The 20087-nt window shown below is 41.1% G+C and overlaps 1 protein-coding gene across 3 annotated transcripts in view; it reads right to left on the bottom strand.

Moving 5' to 3' along the window:
• The window catches only part of CACUL1 (CDK2 associated cullin domain 1), a 65480-nt gene extending 51346 nt beyond the window's left edge, over positions 1–14134 (bottom strand). Inside the window, exon 1 of one of the 3 annotated variants that reach the window (XM_082424807.1) lies at positions 11792–14134. In XM_082424807.1, the coding sequence (XP_082280933.1) occupies positions 11792–12158 (367 nt within the window). In that variant the 5' untranslated portion in view covers positions 12159–14134. The remainder of the gene's footprint in view (positions 1–11791) is intronic. The other 2 variants (XM_082424808.1, XM_082424806.1) reach the window with 2 other exon arrangements.
• Positions 14135–20087: the final 5953 nt, after the last annotated feature.

Raw genomic sequence — 20087 nt, 5'->3', positions numbered from 1 at the left:
AGTCAAGACCTGATATTATTATCCATACACATTTTCCCAACAGACTGCCAGCAGATATGTTCTGTACATACACACACATACATGGGAACACACCAGTAAAAAGAAAGACATGAAGTGAAGTGGCCAAGACGGCAGAGTAGGAAAACCCTGAACTCACTCCTCCTCCCATGGATACACCAAAATTACAGCTACTTACAGAGCAACTATCTATGACAATGGCCTAAAAACTAGCAGAAAAGATATTCCACAACTGCATACCTAAACAAGGAACCACAACAAGCTGAGTAAGAGGGGTTGAGATGCGGTATTGTCAGGACTCACAATTCCAGGTCAGTGATCCACAAATGGGAGGAATATCACAATCAAAGAGGTTCTCCCCAAGGAGTGAGGATTCTTTCTGAGCCCCACATCAGGCTCCCCTGCCCAGGGTTCCTGCATCAGAAAGATGAGCCCCCAGAACATCTGACTTTGAAAACCAGCAGGGCTTATGTCCAGGAGAGCCAGAGAGCTGTAGGAAACAGACTCTGCTCTTAAAGGGCATACGTTAAATCTCACACACTTCAAATCTCAGCACAGAGGCAGTAAATTGAAAGGAGCCTGGATGAGACCCATTTGCTGATCTTGGATAGCCTCCTGGGGAGGCAGGAGGCAACTGGAACTCCCCCTGAGGATGGAGATGCTGGCAGTAGCCATTTTGGGGAGCTCGTTCTACCAAGATAACACAGCACTGGCAAGTGACATTTTGGAATCCTCCCCCTAGATTATTAGCACTGGGGGCTTACCCGCCCACCAGCAGGCCAGCCCCAGCCCCAGGGCCAGGCAGACAGCTGGGAAGCCTACCCCGCCCTCCAGCAGCCCTGCAGCCACTACATGAGGCAGGGCCTCACAGCCAGGCTGGGGGCCAGCCCCGCCTACCAGCACACCCACCATAGCAGCCCTGCCATAAAAGAAGGGCACAGGCAGCCCTATGGGGGCACCCCTTGAGCATATAGCTCTGGTGACCAGAAGGGAGTGTGCTACTGGGACCCAATGGATGTCTCCTACATGAGGCCATTTCTCTAAAATTGGGAAATGTAACCAACCTAACACAGAAAACTGGGCAAAATGAGCAGACAGAGGAACACGTCCCAAACAAAGAAACAAGACAAAACCTCAGAAAAAGAACTAAACGAAGTGGAGACAGGCAATCTACTCAACAAAGAGTTCAAGGTAATGATCACAAAGATGCTCCCTAGCTCAGAAGAATGGATGAACATGGTGAGAATTTCAACAAATAGTTGGAAAATACTGAGAACCAAACAGAGCTGAAGAATACAATTAACTAAAATTAAAATTACACTAGAAGGAATCAACAGTAGGTTAGATAACACAGAGTAACAGATTGTGATCTGGAAGACAGTAGTAGAAATCACCCAAGTTGAACAGAAAAAGAGAAAAAATAATTTTTAAAAATGAGGATAGTTTAAGAGACCTCTGGTACAACATCAAGCATACTAACTTTACAGGGGTCTCAGAAGGAGAAGAAAGGGGCAAAGAACTTATTTGAAGAAATAATAGCTAAAAACTTCCCTATCCTGGGGAAGGAAACAGACATCCAATTCCAAGAAGCACAGAGACTCCCAAACAAGTTGAACTCAAAGAAGTCCACGCTAAGACACATAATAATTAAAATTGCAAAATTAAAGATAAAGAGAGAATCTTAAAAGCAGAAGAGAAAAGCAACTAGTTACATACAAGGGAACTCCCATAAAGACTCAAAGCTGACTTCTCAGCAGAAACTTTGCAGGCCAGAAGCGAATGGCATGATATTTGCAAAGTGATGAAAGAAAAAACTTACAACCAGAAATACTCTACCTGACAAGGTATCATTCAGATTTGAAGGCGAGATAAAGAGTTTTACAGACAAGCAAAAGCTAAGAGTTCAGTGCCACTAAACCAGCTTTACAAGAAATGATAAAGGGCTTCTCTAAGCAGAAAAGGCCACAACTCAAAATATGAAAATTGTGAAAGGAAAAATTTCACTAGTAAAGACGAACATATAGTAAAGGTAGTAGATCAGCCACTTATAAAGTTAGTAGGAAGGTTAAAAGACAAAAGTAGTAAAATCATCTAAAATCACAATAAATAGTTAAGGGATATACAAAACAAAAAGATGGAAAATACATCAAAAACATTCAACATGATGGGGGGAATAAAAATGTATCGTTGTTAGAAGGCATTCAAACTTAAGAGATCACCAACTGAAAACAATCACATATGTATATATGTTGTACCATATATACAGCTTAAGATATGTGGTCAATAATATTGTAATAACTTTGTATGGGGAGAGACGGTTACTAGATTTATTGTGGTGAACATTTCATGATGTATGCAAACGTCAAATCACTATGCAGTACACCTGAAGCTAACATAATATTGTACATCAACTATATTTCAACTTTTAAAAAAACTTTTAATAAATAAATAAATAAAAAGGAAGGCATCAAGTAACAATCATTCCACCTGTTGGGGAGTCCATGAGTGGCAACTGTGGGCCCTAAGAAATAAACAGGAACAAGAAGATTAACAGCTCCACAAGCAGACAAAAAGAAAATACTGATTAACTGAGCATTTCAAAGTGACAGGTATATGGTGGATGTGATAAAGATGCTGAAAAACTTTAAGAATCAGTTTTTCAAAAACTATGCAAGTATAAACAAGGCAACTTAATAGCAGAGTTCTATGTGAAAGAAAATGTAATCTGAGTACACTCCTGGCCCTTCAGTGACTATTTAGTTGTAATGTAAATATGGTTTATTTTGAACCAAAAATTGTGGTATTTAAAGAATTAAAGAGGTAAGGTGTGTAGAAGTATAAGAGAACTAAAACGTCGTGGAAATAACAGGTCAACAGGTAATATAAAACTAACTAATTAATCAATAACAACATTAACACATTGATATGTGTGGATAAATACCAGAAGAGACAACTAAATGAATTAAAAATAATTGACTCTGGCTCACAGGTCCAGGAATGGGAAGGAACAAGGGAAGGAATCACTGATTTTCATTATATATCTTTTCATACAGTTGAAGTTTTTAAAGTATAAGCCTATATAAAAGCAAAGTTCTGTGTTGTTTTGTTCTAAGGCCAAAGAGTTTGGTGAAACTCAAATCCTCAGAAAGGGAAAAACAAATCTGGTGAAACTAGATTTTTGTTTCAGTACTTCCAATATTCTAAGGCACATGAAATGAGAAAGCCCAGTTTACCCACTGCCTACTGGACCTCTCCACCCAAATGTTCCACAGATAACTTTAAAAAGACACACACACACCCCTACCTATACGCCTACCAAATCCTCATCCTCCCTTCTTCCCACCCAAATTTTACAGACTGTAGTCCCCAAATGTTTCCAAAGTCGGAAACCACCTCTCTTCCAATGCTTTATTTGTTCAGGCTGTCATCTCTTGCCTAGACTACAATAATTAAACCCCCTAACCAGTCTCTATGCCTCCATTCTCTCTCCTTTCTAATCTATATTAACATGCTAAGACAAATTTTACCAAGTTGACTCCCTTAATTTACTTCAGTGGCCCCTATTCCTGCAGAAGAAAATCCCACCTCTAACCTGGCATGCCCCTCGCACCTAGACCTTTCTATCGATCTAGGTTTAATTTGTGCCACTCCCTCCTCACACCCTATGTTCCTACAATAATTTCAACTCCGGGTCTTCCACACAGGCTTCTCCCTCTGCAAAGGAAGTCTCTTCAAGTCCAACCCTGCCACCTCAGTCCTCCTAACAAACTTTTATTCATTTTCAAAGATTCTTTTTCCCTCTATGCTACCATGTACATACATAACTTTACCACAGCATTTAATTATAATGTATCACAATCATCTGTCCATCAACCACCACACTAAACTCTGTCTCATTCATCACCAGAGGCTAAAATATTACCTCGGCATACAGAAGACAATACATAAGTATCTGTTTGGATAAAATGCCATTGTAGTCAGCACACCTGCAACTACAAATTACTTATCTATACTCTTAACTACAGAGGTTAATAGCCAAACAACTACAAAAGTAGAAAGAAAAATGGAAGGCCAGTTTGCTCTGCCAAGGCATATTATAAAAGAATATCCACAATCATTTTTTATATAGCATTTAACAGTTCACAACGTGATTATATATAGTCTGCGGCTTACAGAGTTACGGTTTAAAGAGAAAGTAAACAGCATTCATTTTCTTTAGGGATTTGGGACTGGGCCTTACATAAACATTACAATGGCTTTCTCTTACAGTTTCATCACCGTCACTTTGTGCAATTCATGTCAAAAAATGGCAAGACAAGATCCCCAATGAGATCCTGAAATTTGGACAATCGATCGATACCATAGCGATGCTTGCTGCAGCACAACCCCACTAAGCTGGAAGGCAAGATACCAAATAACCACCGCGGATGCTGCGAACAGTGCACGTTTTAAGGCCTGAATACATTAACTGATCCACTTGGAAAAGAATCAACCAACCTGGAAACCGGCAGATAGGACCTGATCAAGTAGAGCAACTTTATTTAGGATTTACTAAAATCAGTTAACACTTTCACTAAATTCAAAAGTCAATTTTAACATACTTCTGAGTCATTAATTTAAAAAAAAGAATAATTTCATTGAGTTCAATTAAAAAATACTGTGAAGCTTTTATTCATCTGGAGAAGCTTTTGGTGCACTGGATTCATAATTATCCTGAGATCATGATGGCACAGTACCATCAGTCAAGGCAAGATCCCACCCACCCCCCTCCCTCCTTCCATCCAGCCATTCAGTGCCTTTTATCCTCACGCTCCAGTCCCACCTGCCCCAACACATTCAGACAGGGAACCATTCTAGCTTGTTTAATATATCTGGAATGTAAACAGATGTGACATATGCTACATCTGAGCAGAGGCTTTAAAAGCCATTGTGTGTTGCTGTCCACTCTCTTCTCTTTGTCTCTGCCAAGAGTGACAGGACCCAGAAAAGAGCTGCGCTTCAGAATGAGATGACATGTGAAAAGCCACAACCAACTGTCAGCCACTAACATAACATGAGCAAGAAATAAGACTTCGTTGGTCCATAAGCTCCTGAAATTTGGGGGTAATTATCAAGCTGACTAATGTGCAATGAAAAACTAAACTAAATAATTACTTCCCAAATTACATTCCATCAATGAGATACATTTGAATGCGATTTGCAAGGCCAAAGGGAGGCAAAGGACAGATCATTGCTGCTGGTGGTTCTGGCAAGTAAGGTTAGAGACGTCAGAATTCGTGGCAGCCGAACTCCAAGTTCCAGTGTCTGGTCACCAACTTCAAGGATGAGGGAGGCAAGTGTGACGATGTAAGAACGGCGGTAGTGGCAGCAGCAGCCTGCCCTCTGGAATGCAGCTTTAGTCGGGCAGCCCCGCTGACTTCATACCTCTGACCTTTCCAACAATTTACAATGGACCCAATTTCTGCTATTAAATCTCCTGTTGCTTTAGATACCTAGAGTGTTTTCTTGCGCTGAACTGTGACTGATAAAGTATTTGGTACCAGAGTGGTTACAGGACACAGACTCTTGAAAGCTAGGAACCTGGCTTTGGTTTTCCAATCTAGTTGGATTTAAAGGCAATGATGACGTTGCCACCATTAGATAACATAATACTAATAGTACATGGCGTGTAGCAGCAAAGAATTACTTATCACCTGTAGATACCTGGAATAAAGTTCTTCTCGAAGAAAACAACATGGCAGACTGCTAAGTGCATTATGATGGAAACAAGAAAGACAAGGACTGTGGAGTGGGCTGATTCTGAGGACAGGTGAAAGCTTTAAGAAAATGATTAACTCAATAAACAAAGGACCAAAGAGCATCCATGAATGCATAAAAGAACCTCTTTAATTCTTACAGGCACAGGGTTGATACAGCCAAAAATCAAACAGTGATTCTGCAAGTTACAGAATTACCATATAAAAATAATTCAAAGCCTAGACAGATCTCTTAAGTAAAAGTTTGGGCACTGATTGTGAAATGATAAGACCCTGAGGCCTGAAATGGGGTCAGTTTGGTGGAGTTTGATCAATCTGAGAAACCTGACCTCACAAAACTCACTGAGCCTTCCATACCTGAGAAGCACCCTTCCCACCCAATATGAGGCTAATCTCTCCTTGACTGAAGCCCCTGCTTCCCTGCTGTAATATTACCTGCAGCCTTGCAAGGGAATGCAGATTCTCCTCATGCCTTACCTCCAAGCAGCTCTCACCGCCTCTAAACCTCCAACTATTATAAATCAAATTTCCCAGGGGAAGAAGCACCAAATCTAAACAAACAGGAGCCAGGCTTCATTCCAAAAGAACTACAGGCATACCTCGTTTTATTGTTCTTTGCAGATACTGCGCTTTTTACAAATTGAAGTTTTGTGGCAACTCTGAGTCTAGCAAGTCTATCGGTGCCAGTTTTCCAACAGCATTTGCTCACTTTGCATCTCTGTCACATTTTGGTAATTCTCGCAATATTTCAAACCCTCTACCAGCGAAAAGATAATGATTTGCTAAAGGCTCAGATGATATTTAGCATTTTTTAGCAATAAAGTATTTTTCAATTAAGATATGTTCAATTTTTTTTTTAGGCATAATGCTATTGCACACTTAACAGACTACACTATACTGTAAACATAACTTTTATACGCACTGGGAAATGAAAAAATTTGTGTGATTCACTTTATTGTGATATTCACTTTACTGTGGTGGTCTAGAACAGAACCCATAATATCTCTGAGGTACACCACTGTGGACTTTCGGAAGACTTTAAGAATTCTAAAGACTGAAACATAACTTTAGGTAAGACTTAAGTTATCAAAAGGAATACACTTACTGAAGATTCTTTATTCACTGCAGTATCTCAAGAAACTAGGTATGGTTATAACAATTTGCTCAGTTAACTGACTGAAACCCGGACTCAATGACAGTCTATGTTAAAAACAGTTGGAACTCTTGCTGATTAAGAGTGAATTAACAACAGATTAGACACCAGAGACAACACAGCGATAGAAACTATCTGAACTGAAGCAGAGGGGGGTGAAAAAGCTGAAAAAGATAATGAACAGAGCCTCAGTGATTTAGTGTACAATAACAAGTGGCGTAACATATATGCAACTGAGGGGCATGGGGCAGTAATTCTGAAAAAATATAAAATGAATGATAATGTTCCAGATTTGACAAATTCTAGAACCCCACAGATCCAAGAAGCTCAAAGAACACTAACAAGAATAAACCTAAAGAAAACTCTACCACAAGGAATATCACAATCAAATTAAATTTGATTTAGTGAAAGATAAAGTGAAAATCTTAAAAGCAGCCAGAAAAAAAGGACACATTACTAGAGAGGAACAAAGATAAGAATATTCAGACATTTATTAAAAGAAATAATGCAGGTCAGAAGACAATGGAAAGACATCTTTAAAGTATTGAAAGGAAAAACAAAAACAAAACAAGATTATCAATCTAGAATTCTATATCCAGCAAAAATATCCTTAGAAAATGAAGGTAAAATGCTTTTGAGGACAAACAAAAGCTGAATAAATTCAAGGCTAAATCCCTTGGCAATTTTGGGCACTGCAAATATCTTCCCTAATTCTATCATCTGTCTGTCACTGAATGAAAACCTTTAATTTTTATATAATCAAAGTCATTACTTTTTCACCTTTATAAGTTTTAGGAGATAAAGCTTTCCCTAGGGAGAGAGCTTCTTCAACATTGTCTTCTATTAATTTTATAACTTTTCCTTTCACATTTAGATCTTTAATTATCCATAGTTCATCCCATCTGTGGTGTTAGGTTTTTCTCCATAAAGTGAGCCACTCTTCCTAGCAACATGACTCCTTTCTCTGATGATTTATGATACTACCTTTATCTTAACTTCCTGAACATACAGGTAAGTCTCTGCTCTCCAATTTGTTCCCCCAGTGTATTTTTTATGTTCTTGCACTTATACTAGTTTTTATTACTATAGTTTTGAAACAGTATCTTAACCTCTGGTAAGGCAAGCCCCCATGAAAGCAAATCTTTAAGACTGATTTAGCTATGCACAGACTTTATCCCACCTGCCATATAAATTTTAGATCAGGTTATTGAGTTTGTCAGACAAACCAACTGGAATTTTGATGGCAGTTTAATCAAATTTATAGATTAAAATGGAGAAAAGTGACTTCCTTACAACAATAAGTAATCTAATCCCAAGAGCATGGAAAGTTTTCCCATTTATTTAGGTCCTCTTCTAGCTCCTTATTAAAGTTCTCTCCTTAAAGATCTTATGTACTTAGGGTAATTCCTAGAGACTATAGTTTTCTTGCTATTATTGTATACAATATTTACTTTAAAAAAAATTTATTTATTTTATTTATTTATTTTTGGCTGTGTTGGGTCTTTGTTGCAGCGCGCAGGCTTTCTCTAGTTGCAGCGAGCGGGGGCTACTCTTCCTTGCGGTGCGTGGGCTTCTCATTGCGGTGGCTTCTCTTGTTGTGGAGCACAGGCTCTAGGTGTGCGGGCTTCAGTAGTTGCAGCACGTGGGCTCAGTAGTTGTGGCTCGCGGGCTCTAGAGCACAGGCTCAGTAGTTGTGGTGCATGGGCTTAGTTGCTCCACAGCATGTGGGATCTCCCCAGACCAGGGCTCGAACCAGTGTCCCCTGCATTGGCAGGCGGATTCTTAACCACTGTGCCACCAGGGAAGCCCTACAATATTTACTTTTGATTACCTTTACTAATTGGTTATTGCTAGTGTAGTAAATGCTGCTAACTTTTGTAGGGTGATCTTAAGTCCAGTAACCCTGCTAAACTCTTACTAGTTCTAATAGCTTCTCTTGGTTCTAACGGTTCTTCTAGATAAGTGATATTATCTGCAAATAATGAGTTTTATTGCTTCCCTTCTTATCCTTAATCCTTTTAATTTTCCCCCCCCCGTAGTGTTCGTCAGGACCTTTCTTACCATGTTAAACAGTAACAATGACAGAGGGCATCCTTATCTTGTTACTGATCTTTTTATGTATTTTTTTTGCTGTGCCACATGCAGAATTAGTTCCCCAACCGGGGTTTGAACCCGTGCCCACTGCAGTGGAAGCGCTGAGTCTTAACCACTGGACCACCAGGGAAGTCCCTTGTTACTGATCTTAAAGTAAATGTATCTAAAATTTCTCTAAGTATTATTATTTGCTGTAGGTTTTTGGTAATGACCATCATTTAGTTATCCTGCGCTCCAAGCTTGCCAAGAGTTTTTATCATATATGGGTGCTGGATCTTATCAAATAATTTTATGGTATCGAAATAATGATGACTTCTCTCCTTTAGTCTATTTTTTTTTAACTTTTTAATATGGGAATTTTCAAGTACATATACAAAAGTAGAGAGAATGATGAACCCACATACTCTCCTTTAGTCTATTAATAAGATAAATTCCATTAACAGATAAATAGATGTTGAACCGCACTTACATTCCTAAAACAAACTCTACGGATCAAGATTCTTTTAACACATTGTTGGGTTTGAAGAGCTAGTATTTTGTGTAGGATTTTTACATTTATGCTAATAACTGAAAACAGATGTATAACTTTCTCATATTAACTTTACCTAGTTTTGGAATCAAGATTTCACTAACTTCATAAAATGAGCTTGGCATCTCTCTCTCTCTCTTTTTCCTATTTCCCAGAACAACTTTTAAAAAGGAATTGTTATTTAAAAGCTCATTGCACCTCAATTATAAGATTATCTTCATACAGAGTTTTTGAAAGGGGACGTTTTACTATTTCAGTTTTTAAATATTTATTAGTCAGCTCGGGCTTCCCTGGTGGTGCAGTGGCTAAGAATCCGCCTGCCAATGCAGGGGACACAGGTTCGAACCCTGGTCCGGGAAGATCCCACATGCCGCGGAGCAACTAAGCCCATGCGCCACAACAACTGAGCCTGAGCTCTAGAGCCCGCGAGGCACAACTACTGAGCCCGTGTGCCACAAGTACTGAAGCCCGCACGCCTAGAGCCTGAGCTCCCCAACAAGAGAATCCACCGCAGTGAGAGGCCCACGCACCGCATCGAAGAGTAGCCCCCGCTCGCCGCAAATAGAGAAAAGCCCACACGCAGCAACAAAGACCCAACGCAGCCAAAAATAAAAATAAATAAAATAAAATAAATTTAAAAAAGTATTTATTAGTCAGCTCAAGCTATCTACTTCTTCTGTTACCAACTTTCATAGTTTGTAGTTTTCTAAGAATTTACACATTTCCTCTAGGCTTTCAAATTTATAAACCCATAGTAATTCATAAAACTCTTCTTTTAAACACCTTATGTTTGTACCTTTTTCCCATTTATCACTTATTGTATTTGCATTTAAAAAATCGGAGGTCCGTTTAGCTTATTAATTTCAAAAAACAATCTTTTGGTTTGGCAAATCTTTCTTTTGTTCCTAATTTCACTAATTTTTGCTCTTAGCTGTATGCTGTTTTTTGAACTCTTAAAATGAACTTGGTTGAAACACTAAAGCAAGCTTCCTTCAGCATTTAGATAAGTCACCCTGCCACTGTGTTCCAGGTCTGGTTTCACTGTATAGACTTCAACACACAAACTATACAATATAAACATTATTTTCACACATAATATGGAAAAAATCGGAGACAAATCTTACCAACCATACCTACATATGAACGTCTCTGACTAAAGCAGTATCTTGAAGGCAAATATGCGCTTGTTCCAAAAAAAAAAAAAAAATGTGTAAAGCTATGACTATACATCTGAACCAAGGCAGATATTTTCTCTGCACAGCTAATTGCACAATTACTGGTATAGCTTGATAAAATTAGCAACTAGAAATGAAATCTCCAGTTGCTTTACCAGATGCCATTCAAAACTTGCAGTTATTAATAGGAGAGAAAACTCTGGCTGTGACGGTCAATTTCCACCATCACCAGCCCCCCAAAACACCACTTAAAGCAAACGCACTTTTCTTCCTAGCTGTGGAAGCATACATCCTTGGTTGGAGATAGTTTTGGTAACAAAACAGATTTTGGTCTTAAATCTTTCTGCCTGCAGTTGAGCGTTAAGGCAGATCACTAACATAAAAGTTCAACATTGAACAGAATCTTAGAATTGGACACATACCGAATGGCTTATTCTTATGAGTGTAGGCTTTGAAAAAGTAATTTTATACATTATTAGCTTCAAAACGGATGTCGCAGCTCCCACTGCGCTGCTGTTACTCAAGAAGCAACATTTCCCTACCGGGATGCAGAAGGCGTGCACTGGAGAAGGGAAAGAACGAAGTGTAGATATAGGTCAACTTTCTAATTCCTGACTTGTTTAACGCAGACTGGCTAAAAGCACAGAAACACAAGTGGCCAGATTTCTTTTTCCCCTGGTTGCAAAAAAAAAAACACTGAAGGCCTCTCCCTAACGAAACTCGGACAGCCTTATTTTCCCTTCACGTTTGAGGGTGAAACTTAAGGGGGAACGGAGAAGAAAAGAGCTTCCTGATGCTGAGAGATAGCCAGTCGTGATACGAATCGCGTTTGTAGGAGAACTTGGGGCTGTGTGCGTAACCAGGCTGCTCTTTCAGGCCAGGTAATACAAGAAGCCAGGGCCGCTCCGGCGCCAGCCGCGGACACCGAACGCGGGGGGGAGGGAGGCGGGGAGGGGAGGAGAGACCCAGGCCTGAAACAAAGGAAGCGGGACGGCCGAGAGGGAAGGATTCGGCGTCCGGGTGGGGAGGAGAAAAGCCAAGGCTTCTGACGAAAGGCTGCACTCACAGAACTTGGAGGTGGAGGTGTTGATGTTGATGCTGGAGGTGGGGGTGGCGGCGGGGGCCGCCTTGGCCACGGCGGCAGCCGCGTCGCAGCTCTTCAACATCATGATCACCCCATTCGGCTCCGGCGGTGGCGGCGGCCCCATCGGGAGCCCCTCCTTGGGGCCCTTCCTGTCCACGGAGACCGCAGGCATCGCCAGCAGCTGACCCCCCGGAGGCTCTCGGGCAGGGGCTGGGATCGAAGAGGGGGGCGGAGGGGGTGGGGGGGGCTGCCGGAAGCCGTCCACGGCGGCCTCCCAGTTGTTGTGGTTCTGGTCGTCCATCATCGCCTCGTAGCTGCTCCCCTCCTCCTCTTCCATGCTTTCCTCCATCCTGCAGGCCCCCAGCACCCGCCCGCCTCACAGGCACCTGCCGCCCGTCTCAACCCCGGGCCGGGGGGCACCGCAGCCTCCTCGAGCTCACATCGCCGAGGGCCGGAACGGGCGCGGCGGAGAGGGCAGCGGCGCGCCGGGTCTCTCAATCTCCGCCGGGCCGACTTCTAGAGACAGGGCTGACGGCGGTGGGCGCTCCCGGGCTCCAGTCTGGGAGAGGCAGCCGTAAAGCAGCAGCGCCCCTCACGACATTTTACAGCAGCTTCCAACAGGCAGTTGGAAAGGGCAGCTGGGGGAGCGGCCAGGAGGGCACGTGGTGCGAGGAACCAGCCGCGAGAAAGCTAAGCGAAAAGGGGCGGGAGCTGTGAACCACCCCAACGCAGTACAGTGGAGGTTCGCCCCGCCTCGGCTGGTCCCATGCAGAGAGGAACTGGGCAACTAGTCCTGAGGAGCATTCGTCGGCTCCGCCCCCGGCCCGGCCTCACGTGATAAGGGAGTTTGGCTGCGCACGCGCATTCAGAGTTTGGTTACCAGGACAACGGGGAGATGAGCCGGGGAATGAAGAAGCGCTCAAAGCCTGGCCCTCGGTCGGTGTGCTCCAGGCTCCCCGTCTCGGCGGCGTTTTTCTTCCGCTCGCCCGATTTACAGGGTTTCGCACTGCAGAGGGCCTTGCAGCCCCAGCTTTTGCTTGACCACGGAGTTAGGGGGCCAGTTGAAGCTCCGCGTCGCACATTATAAACGGGTGGGACTGCCCAGGGCGGCCCTTGGCAGGATTGCTCTTGAGCCTCAGCCCACACGACCCAAACCCTCAAAATCGAGGAAAACAACCGAGACAGCAGAGTGGCTTAAAAAATAAATGTGTTTGAGCTATTCAAGAACTTTTTAAAAGTTCCTTAACTCCTCCGGACACTGAGGCCAGAAATTTTAAACTTAAAAATGCCTGTCTGCTACATGTAAAAGTATGAAATTAGAACACTCCCTGACACCATACACAAAAATAAACTCAAAATGGATTAAAGACCTAAGTGTAAGGCCAGACACTATCAAACTCTTAGAGGAAAACATAGGCAGAACACTCTATGACATAAATCACAGCAAGATCCTTTTTGACCCAGCCCCTAGATAAATGGAAATAAAAACACAAATAAACAAATGGGACCTAATGAAACTTAAAAGCTTTTGCACAGCAAAGGAAACCATAAACAAGACCAAAAGACAACCCTCAGAATGGGACAAAATATTTGCAAATGAAGCAACTGACAAAGGATTAATCTCCAAGATTTACAAGCAGCTCATGCAGCTCAATAACAAAAAAACAAACAACCCAATCCAAAAATGGGCAGAAGATCTAAACAGACATTTCTCCAAAGAAGATATACAGATGGCCAACAGACACATGAAAGAATGCTCAACATCATTAATCATTAGAGAAATGCAAATCAAAACTACATTGAGGTATCATCTCACACCGGTCAGAATGGCCATCATCAAAAAATCTAGAAACAATAAATGCTGGAGAGGGTGTGGAGAAAAGGGAACCCTCTTGCACTGTTGGTGGGAATGTAAATTGATACAGCCACTATGGAGAACAGTATGGAGGTTCCTTAAAAAACTACAAATAGAACTACCATACGACCCAGCAATCCCACTACTGGGCATATACCCTGAGAAAACCATAATTCAAAAAGAGTCATGTACCAAAATGTTCATTGCAGCTCTATTTACAATAGCCAGGACATGGAAGCAACCTAAGTGTCCATCATCGGATGAATGGATAAAGAAGATGTGGCACATATATACAATGGAATATTACTCATCCATAAAAAGAAATGAAATGGAGGTATTTGTAATGAGGTGGATGGAGTTAGAGTCTGTCATACAGAGTGAAGTAAGTCAGAAAGAGAAAAACAAATACAGTATGCTAACACATATATATGGAATCTAAGGGGAAAAAAAAAGGTCATGAAGAACCTAGTGGCAAGACGGGAATAAAGACACAGACCTCCTAGAGAATGGACTTGAGGATATGGGGAAGGGGAGGGGTGAGATGTGACAGGGTGAGAGAGTGTCATGGACATATATACACTACCAAATGTAAAATAGATAGCTAGTGGGAAGCAGCCGCATAGCACAGGGAGATAAGCTCGGTGCTTTGTGACCACCTAGAGGGGTGGGATAGGGAGGGTGGGAGGGAGGGAGATGCAAGAGGGAAGAGATATGGGAACATATGTATATGTATAACTGATTCACTTTGTTTTAAAGCAGAAACTAACACACCATTGTAAAGCAATTATACTCCAATAAAGATGTTTAAAAAAAAAAAAATGCCTGTCTCCGTATGCTGTTTCACAAATCTAACTACAAATTTGAGATTATGTATGAGAGTCTTGAGGGGCAAGGAAGAAAGATTATGTAACTCTATTATAATTTATTTGATTCCTCTGCAATAGCAGTATATTATATGAGAATAATGAATCTTTATTTCCACAGATATGCAATTAGTGTGAAGTGAAGAATCACTTCAGTCACTGAGAAATTGTCTCTGATATACTTCAGTGTCCACATTTGTTTCATCTTCTCTACACATTTTTTCCCAATATATTCTGCACTAAATGAAATGTTTTGACCAATCACTTAGAATGATTTAATTTCAGACAACGCTCCCTCATATTAATTAATGGCATATATTTTTTGAATCAGCACACGGTTTTGATTCTCTGGGCCTGGAACCGTACTAATTTTCTGGCCCTGGGACATTTTAGGAATATGTAAATAAATTTTTTTCAAGTAAAAGACACCTGAGTGAAATGCTGAGGAGGAAAAAAAGGTAACCTTAGAAGTCTATGCCCTGCAAGTAAAGAATGTAAGAGGAAAGACAAATTATAGTCTTTTTCAGACAAACAACTGCTGATAGTTTGTCATCAATAGACTTCTGAGGTGGGTGGGTGGGTGTGACTAGATAACACTCAATACACAAGATATGAGAGTCATAAAATGTGTCTCTAATAATATGGTCACAAAATATATGAAGCAAAAGTTGACGGAAGTAGAAGAAGAAAGAGAAATCTATCATCAGAGTAGGTGATTTTTACATATCTCTGTATCAGATTGCAGTGGGTTGAATAGTAGCTCCCAAAAAAGATATCTCCAGTGTCTTAATCCCTGGAACCTATGTGTTACTTTATTTGAAAATAAGGTCTTTGTAGATGTAATTAAAGATCTTGCGATGAGGATAGCTTCCTGGATTATCCAGGCGGAACATAAAACCAATGACAAGTGTCCTCTTTAGAGAAAGGAGGAGGAGATCTGAGACAGAAACAGAAGAGAAGAAGGCAGTGTGACCACAGAGGCAGAGGTTGGAGTGATGCAGCTACACTCACACCACATGCTTACAGCCACCCAAAGCCAGAGGAGGCAAAGAATGAATTCTCCCCTAGAGCCTTCAGAGGGAAGGCAGCCCTGCCAGTGCCTTGATTTCAGACTTCTAGCTTCTGGAACTGGGAGAGAATACCTTTCTGTTGTTTAAACCCACCCATTTGTGCTAATTTGTTAACAGCAGCCACAGGAAACTAACACACAGATCAAAGGGACCAGAAGATCTTTAAGGGACTAGAGGATTTGAACAACACAATTACCAAGCTTGATTTAATGAGTACTCAACAACTGCAAAATATACTTTCCTTTCAAGAATATGTGAAACATTACAAAAATTGAACATACTGGGTCATAAAGCAAGTTTCTCAACATGTCTAAGGACTGGTATCATAGCAACCACATTCTCTGCCCACTGTGTAGTTAAGTTAGAAATCAATAACCAACAGACAGCTAGTATTTCTAGTCTTCCAGTCAACATATGGGTCAGAAAATCATGATGGAAACTAGAAGACATTTAGAACTGAAGGGATTGGTACTATCACAGCAATATAACTTCCATCTAGTAAGGCCCTACTCCAGGGGGTTTTACCCAGCATACTGGTGAACACTGAACCCTTTACATGTATACTGCCAAAATAATCTATATAAGACATTTATTTAAACTGTAATTGGTTAAACACACCATTATAAAAAAATCTATATTTAGCAGAATACATATATATGTAAAATATATATGTAAGTTTGTTTATGTAAAGAGAAGACTAATTCAAAACATCAATAGCAATTATCTAGGGCTAATAGGCTTATAGATGGTTTGTATCCTCTTCGTATCTTTTGATCTTTTCTATATTCTCTACAGTGAGCACATATTTTTATAATCAGAAAAACATTCTTAACCTTAAAGTTTAAAAAATAAAAACAATATTAAGAATGTATAAATTGGGCTTCCCTGGTGGCGCAGTGGTTGAGAATCTGCCTGCCAATGCAGGGGACACGGGTTCGAGCCCTGGTCTGGGAAGATCCCACATCCCGCGGAGCAGCTGGGCCCGTGAGCCACAATTACTGAGCTTGCGCGTCTGGAGCCTGTGCTCCGCAACAAGAGAGGCCGCGATAGTGAGAGGCCAGCGCACCACGATGAAGAGTGGTCCCCGCTTGCCACAACTAGAGAAAGCCCTCACACAGAAACGAAGACACAACACAGCCATAAATAAATAAAATTAAAAAAAATAAAAAAGAATTTATAAATTGGGATTCTGTACATTAAAATATTTATTTTGGCTTCCAGAAACAGAAATCTCAACTAAAATATTGCTTAAAAGTCAAGGCTATTCATTGGCTAACATACTGACAGGGTCTAGGAAGGGCAAAGGTGAGGCGTGGTTCAGTCAGGTCTCCAGCTCTGTTCTCTGCCTTGTTATTTGACCTGATCTCCTCTTTTGCAAACTTCATCCTTAGGCTGCCAACAAAATGGCTGCCACAGCCCCAGACCTCATATATTTGGACAACAATGTCCAGAAGAAGAGGACCCGTGACTTCTGGTAGACATCTATTGTGAGCAAGCAAGTTCTTTCACAGAAGTCCTCAGCATACTTCTTTTCCAATGTCACATTGACTCATTCCTGAACCAATCTACATGGCATTTACGCCTGAATTCCAAAGCCATTTACTGGAAAGGGTATGGATTTATTCCTGGAAAATGAGGCCCACTCCTGGTACTCAGAGTGGGACGCAAGAATAAAATCTGGGGTCAAGTAGGGAGGTTGAAATGGGTGCAATGCCCATTATAGGCCCAAGTACCTAAGCCCCAAAGCCTATCCATTACATTACCTCATCCCAACCACTCGACTCCCTCCCCCTCACAAATATCTCCCTAATAAATATATGTATGCAAAATTGTGTATGTTCTGATTAGAATCAAGAAAGACAATTACAAAATAAATATGTAGCTAATTATCTAAAATAGTTAAAATGGGGGTGGAGGTCGTGGCACAGAGATTTTGTCACTAAGAATTAGTCTTTGTTTATTACGGCTTTAAATACCTTTATGTCGCCTTTCCCACAGAATATGTCATTACAGTTGTTCAACATTTTTGAATGAATAAATGCATGACTACCTTAAATCTACTTGAAATCTTATTTTATATCAATAGTCCTTTTTTCTTTAGTCAACTCTTAAAACATCATCTGTATGATGAGAGATACATTTTTCCTAAGAGAAAGCAAACTTATTATTGCCATTTTTACATCTTTTCATCCTAATTCTTGCATTGTTAGAAAGAAATGAAATTGCTCAGAGGTGAGCAGGAAGAGGAAAGAAGAGATGAAAAATTATATGAAAAAATCCACAGACCATACATGCTTCTTCTAAGTAGTCAAGTCTGAACTCATTGAATCAGACAAGCTGTGGTAGACAACATACCTATAGATGATGTTTTAATTTTAATTATTTTAATTTCTATTTCATTTTAAATTTACTATTAATTTCATGAAGGTATTAGCACAGAAAAATTTAAAACACAACTTTGATGGAGATAGATAAACTATATTAGGATAAAGAAGAATGAATACTTTTTTTATAATCTCCCTGGGAGATTACAATACAGCATTTGACAAAGAAATGACTTGTGAATGCATAAGGCAATTGGAAGTCTAAAGGCAAAGCTATTGGAATGATCTCAGTTAGAAGGTAAGAGGATTAGAGATACGTAAATAACTGAAGCAAGCCTCAGTAGCTGCACACTGAGATTACCGCTTACAGTGAGGATGTGTAGCCACTCGGGGGAGTATTCTCTATTCGATATTTCTTTCCATGTTGGATTTTGTTCCTTCCTTTTATATCTTAGCATCTGAATCCAAATTCCATCCTAGCAGGGGAACAAAGATAATGATGCAGATTCTTTCTGTAAACCTGATGAATCTAGGAGTTGAAGGAAAGGACGTCAGGCTGAAGGAGGCTGTAGGATAAAAGCTTTCCCTACCAGCACCCTGTTGCTGGCCTATTCCTTTCATTCAGTCATTCACAAATATTTCTGTGTTCAGGCACTGTGCTGGGGCTACAAGAGTAAACAGACAAAAAGGGTTTCTGCCCCTCATGGAGTTTCCAGTCCTCTGAAGTGTCCAGGTTTAACAATTAACCACAGGAACCAAAGCCTGACAAGCACAATAAAGGAAAATATTGATACCAGGTTCTATGAGAGGGCATAACAGAGAAAGTTATTTTACTTTGGGTGATCAAGGAGAATCGTCCTGAAAAAAGTGTATTTCTGCCAAGATAAAAGGATGGGTAGAAGTTAGTCAACAAGTTAGGGAGAGAACTTTCCAGGCAGAAAGCGTTTGACATCATCTAGGAACTGAAAGAAAGGTAATGAGACTCTAGTGGCGTGAAGGAGAGAGAAAGGGATCTGGCATATGGAGGAAAGGTAGGAAATAGCCACGTTATGGGTACTCTTGTAAGTCCTGTTGAGGATTCTGTGTTTCTGTTTGAATGGAAAAGAGGTAAGGAAGTGCTGTAAGATGTAACTTACATTTTATAGGAGCATCTCACTGCCCTGAGGGGAGTGGCCTATAGGGAAGGTAAGAGTGGAAAGAGAGACCAATTAGGGGGTTAAAGCAATACTTCAGGAAAGAGATGATGGTGGCTTGGACTATGGGGACGGTAATGGTCATAGAAAGATGTGGTAGACTGCAGGTTTCTTTGGGCATTTTAAAAAAATATTTATTTATTTGTTTTTGGCTGCGTCGGGTCTTAGTTGAGGCATGTGGGACCTTTCGTTGCGGCGGGACCTTTCGTTGCGGCGGGACCTTTCCTTGTGGCGCGCAGGATTCTCTCTTGTGGTGAGCGGGCTTACCTGCCCCGTGGCATGTGGGATGTGGGATCTTAGTTCCCCGATAAGGGATCAATCCCATGTCCCCTGCATTGGAAGGCAGATTCTTAACCACTGGACCACCAGGGAAATCCCTCTTTTGGCATTTGAATGGACAGGACTTGATGGGTTAAAGTTTGAAGGTGAGGGAAAGAAAAGTTTCAAGGATGACGCAGCTGCTCTGATATAGATGATCATGTTTCTCTAAAGCTGGGGTTTTGTCAGAGGCGTGCAGTGGAAGGGGAGTTGGATTAGTTATGAAAAAGATGAATCAGCCATGGATTTCAAGCTGGATAAGAAAATAAAGACAGATGGGGCAGATGGCTAGAGAGGAGGGAGAGTTGTTTAGGGATGAGAGGTCTCCATGATGTTGAAGAGCTGCTGCAAGGATGTCTGTCCTTAAGAAACCAGCAGGAGAGATGATAACCGAAGGGTGGAATGTTTGAATTAGCAAGTCAGTATTGCTTCTCCCCACCCCACATCCTCAAAACAACAAGCAACAGCTTCCGGATGCCATGAAGGTTTCTGGGTGGGGTCTATCACCTACACACAAGACAGTGACATATTAGAGTGCAAGGAGGATCTGAGCAACGGAAGTGCTTAACTGAAAGAGAAGACAAGTTATAACTCCTGAAATCCTTTCCGCTTGGCATTAACGTGATGGATTCTTGCATAACAAAGTATCATCCCC

The sequence above is a fragment of the Balaenoptera physalus genome (assembly GCF_965194825.1).
Source record: "Balaenoptera physalus genome assembly, chromosome: 14".
Lineage (NCBI taxonomy): Eukaryota > Metazoa > Chordata > Mammalia > Artiodactyla > Balaenopteridae > Balaenoptera > Balaenoptera physalus.
The sequence above is the reverse complement of the archived record's forward strand: the minus strand, read 5'-3'. Positions and strand labels throughout refer to the sequence as shown.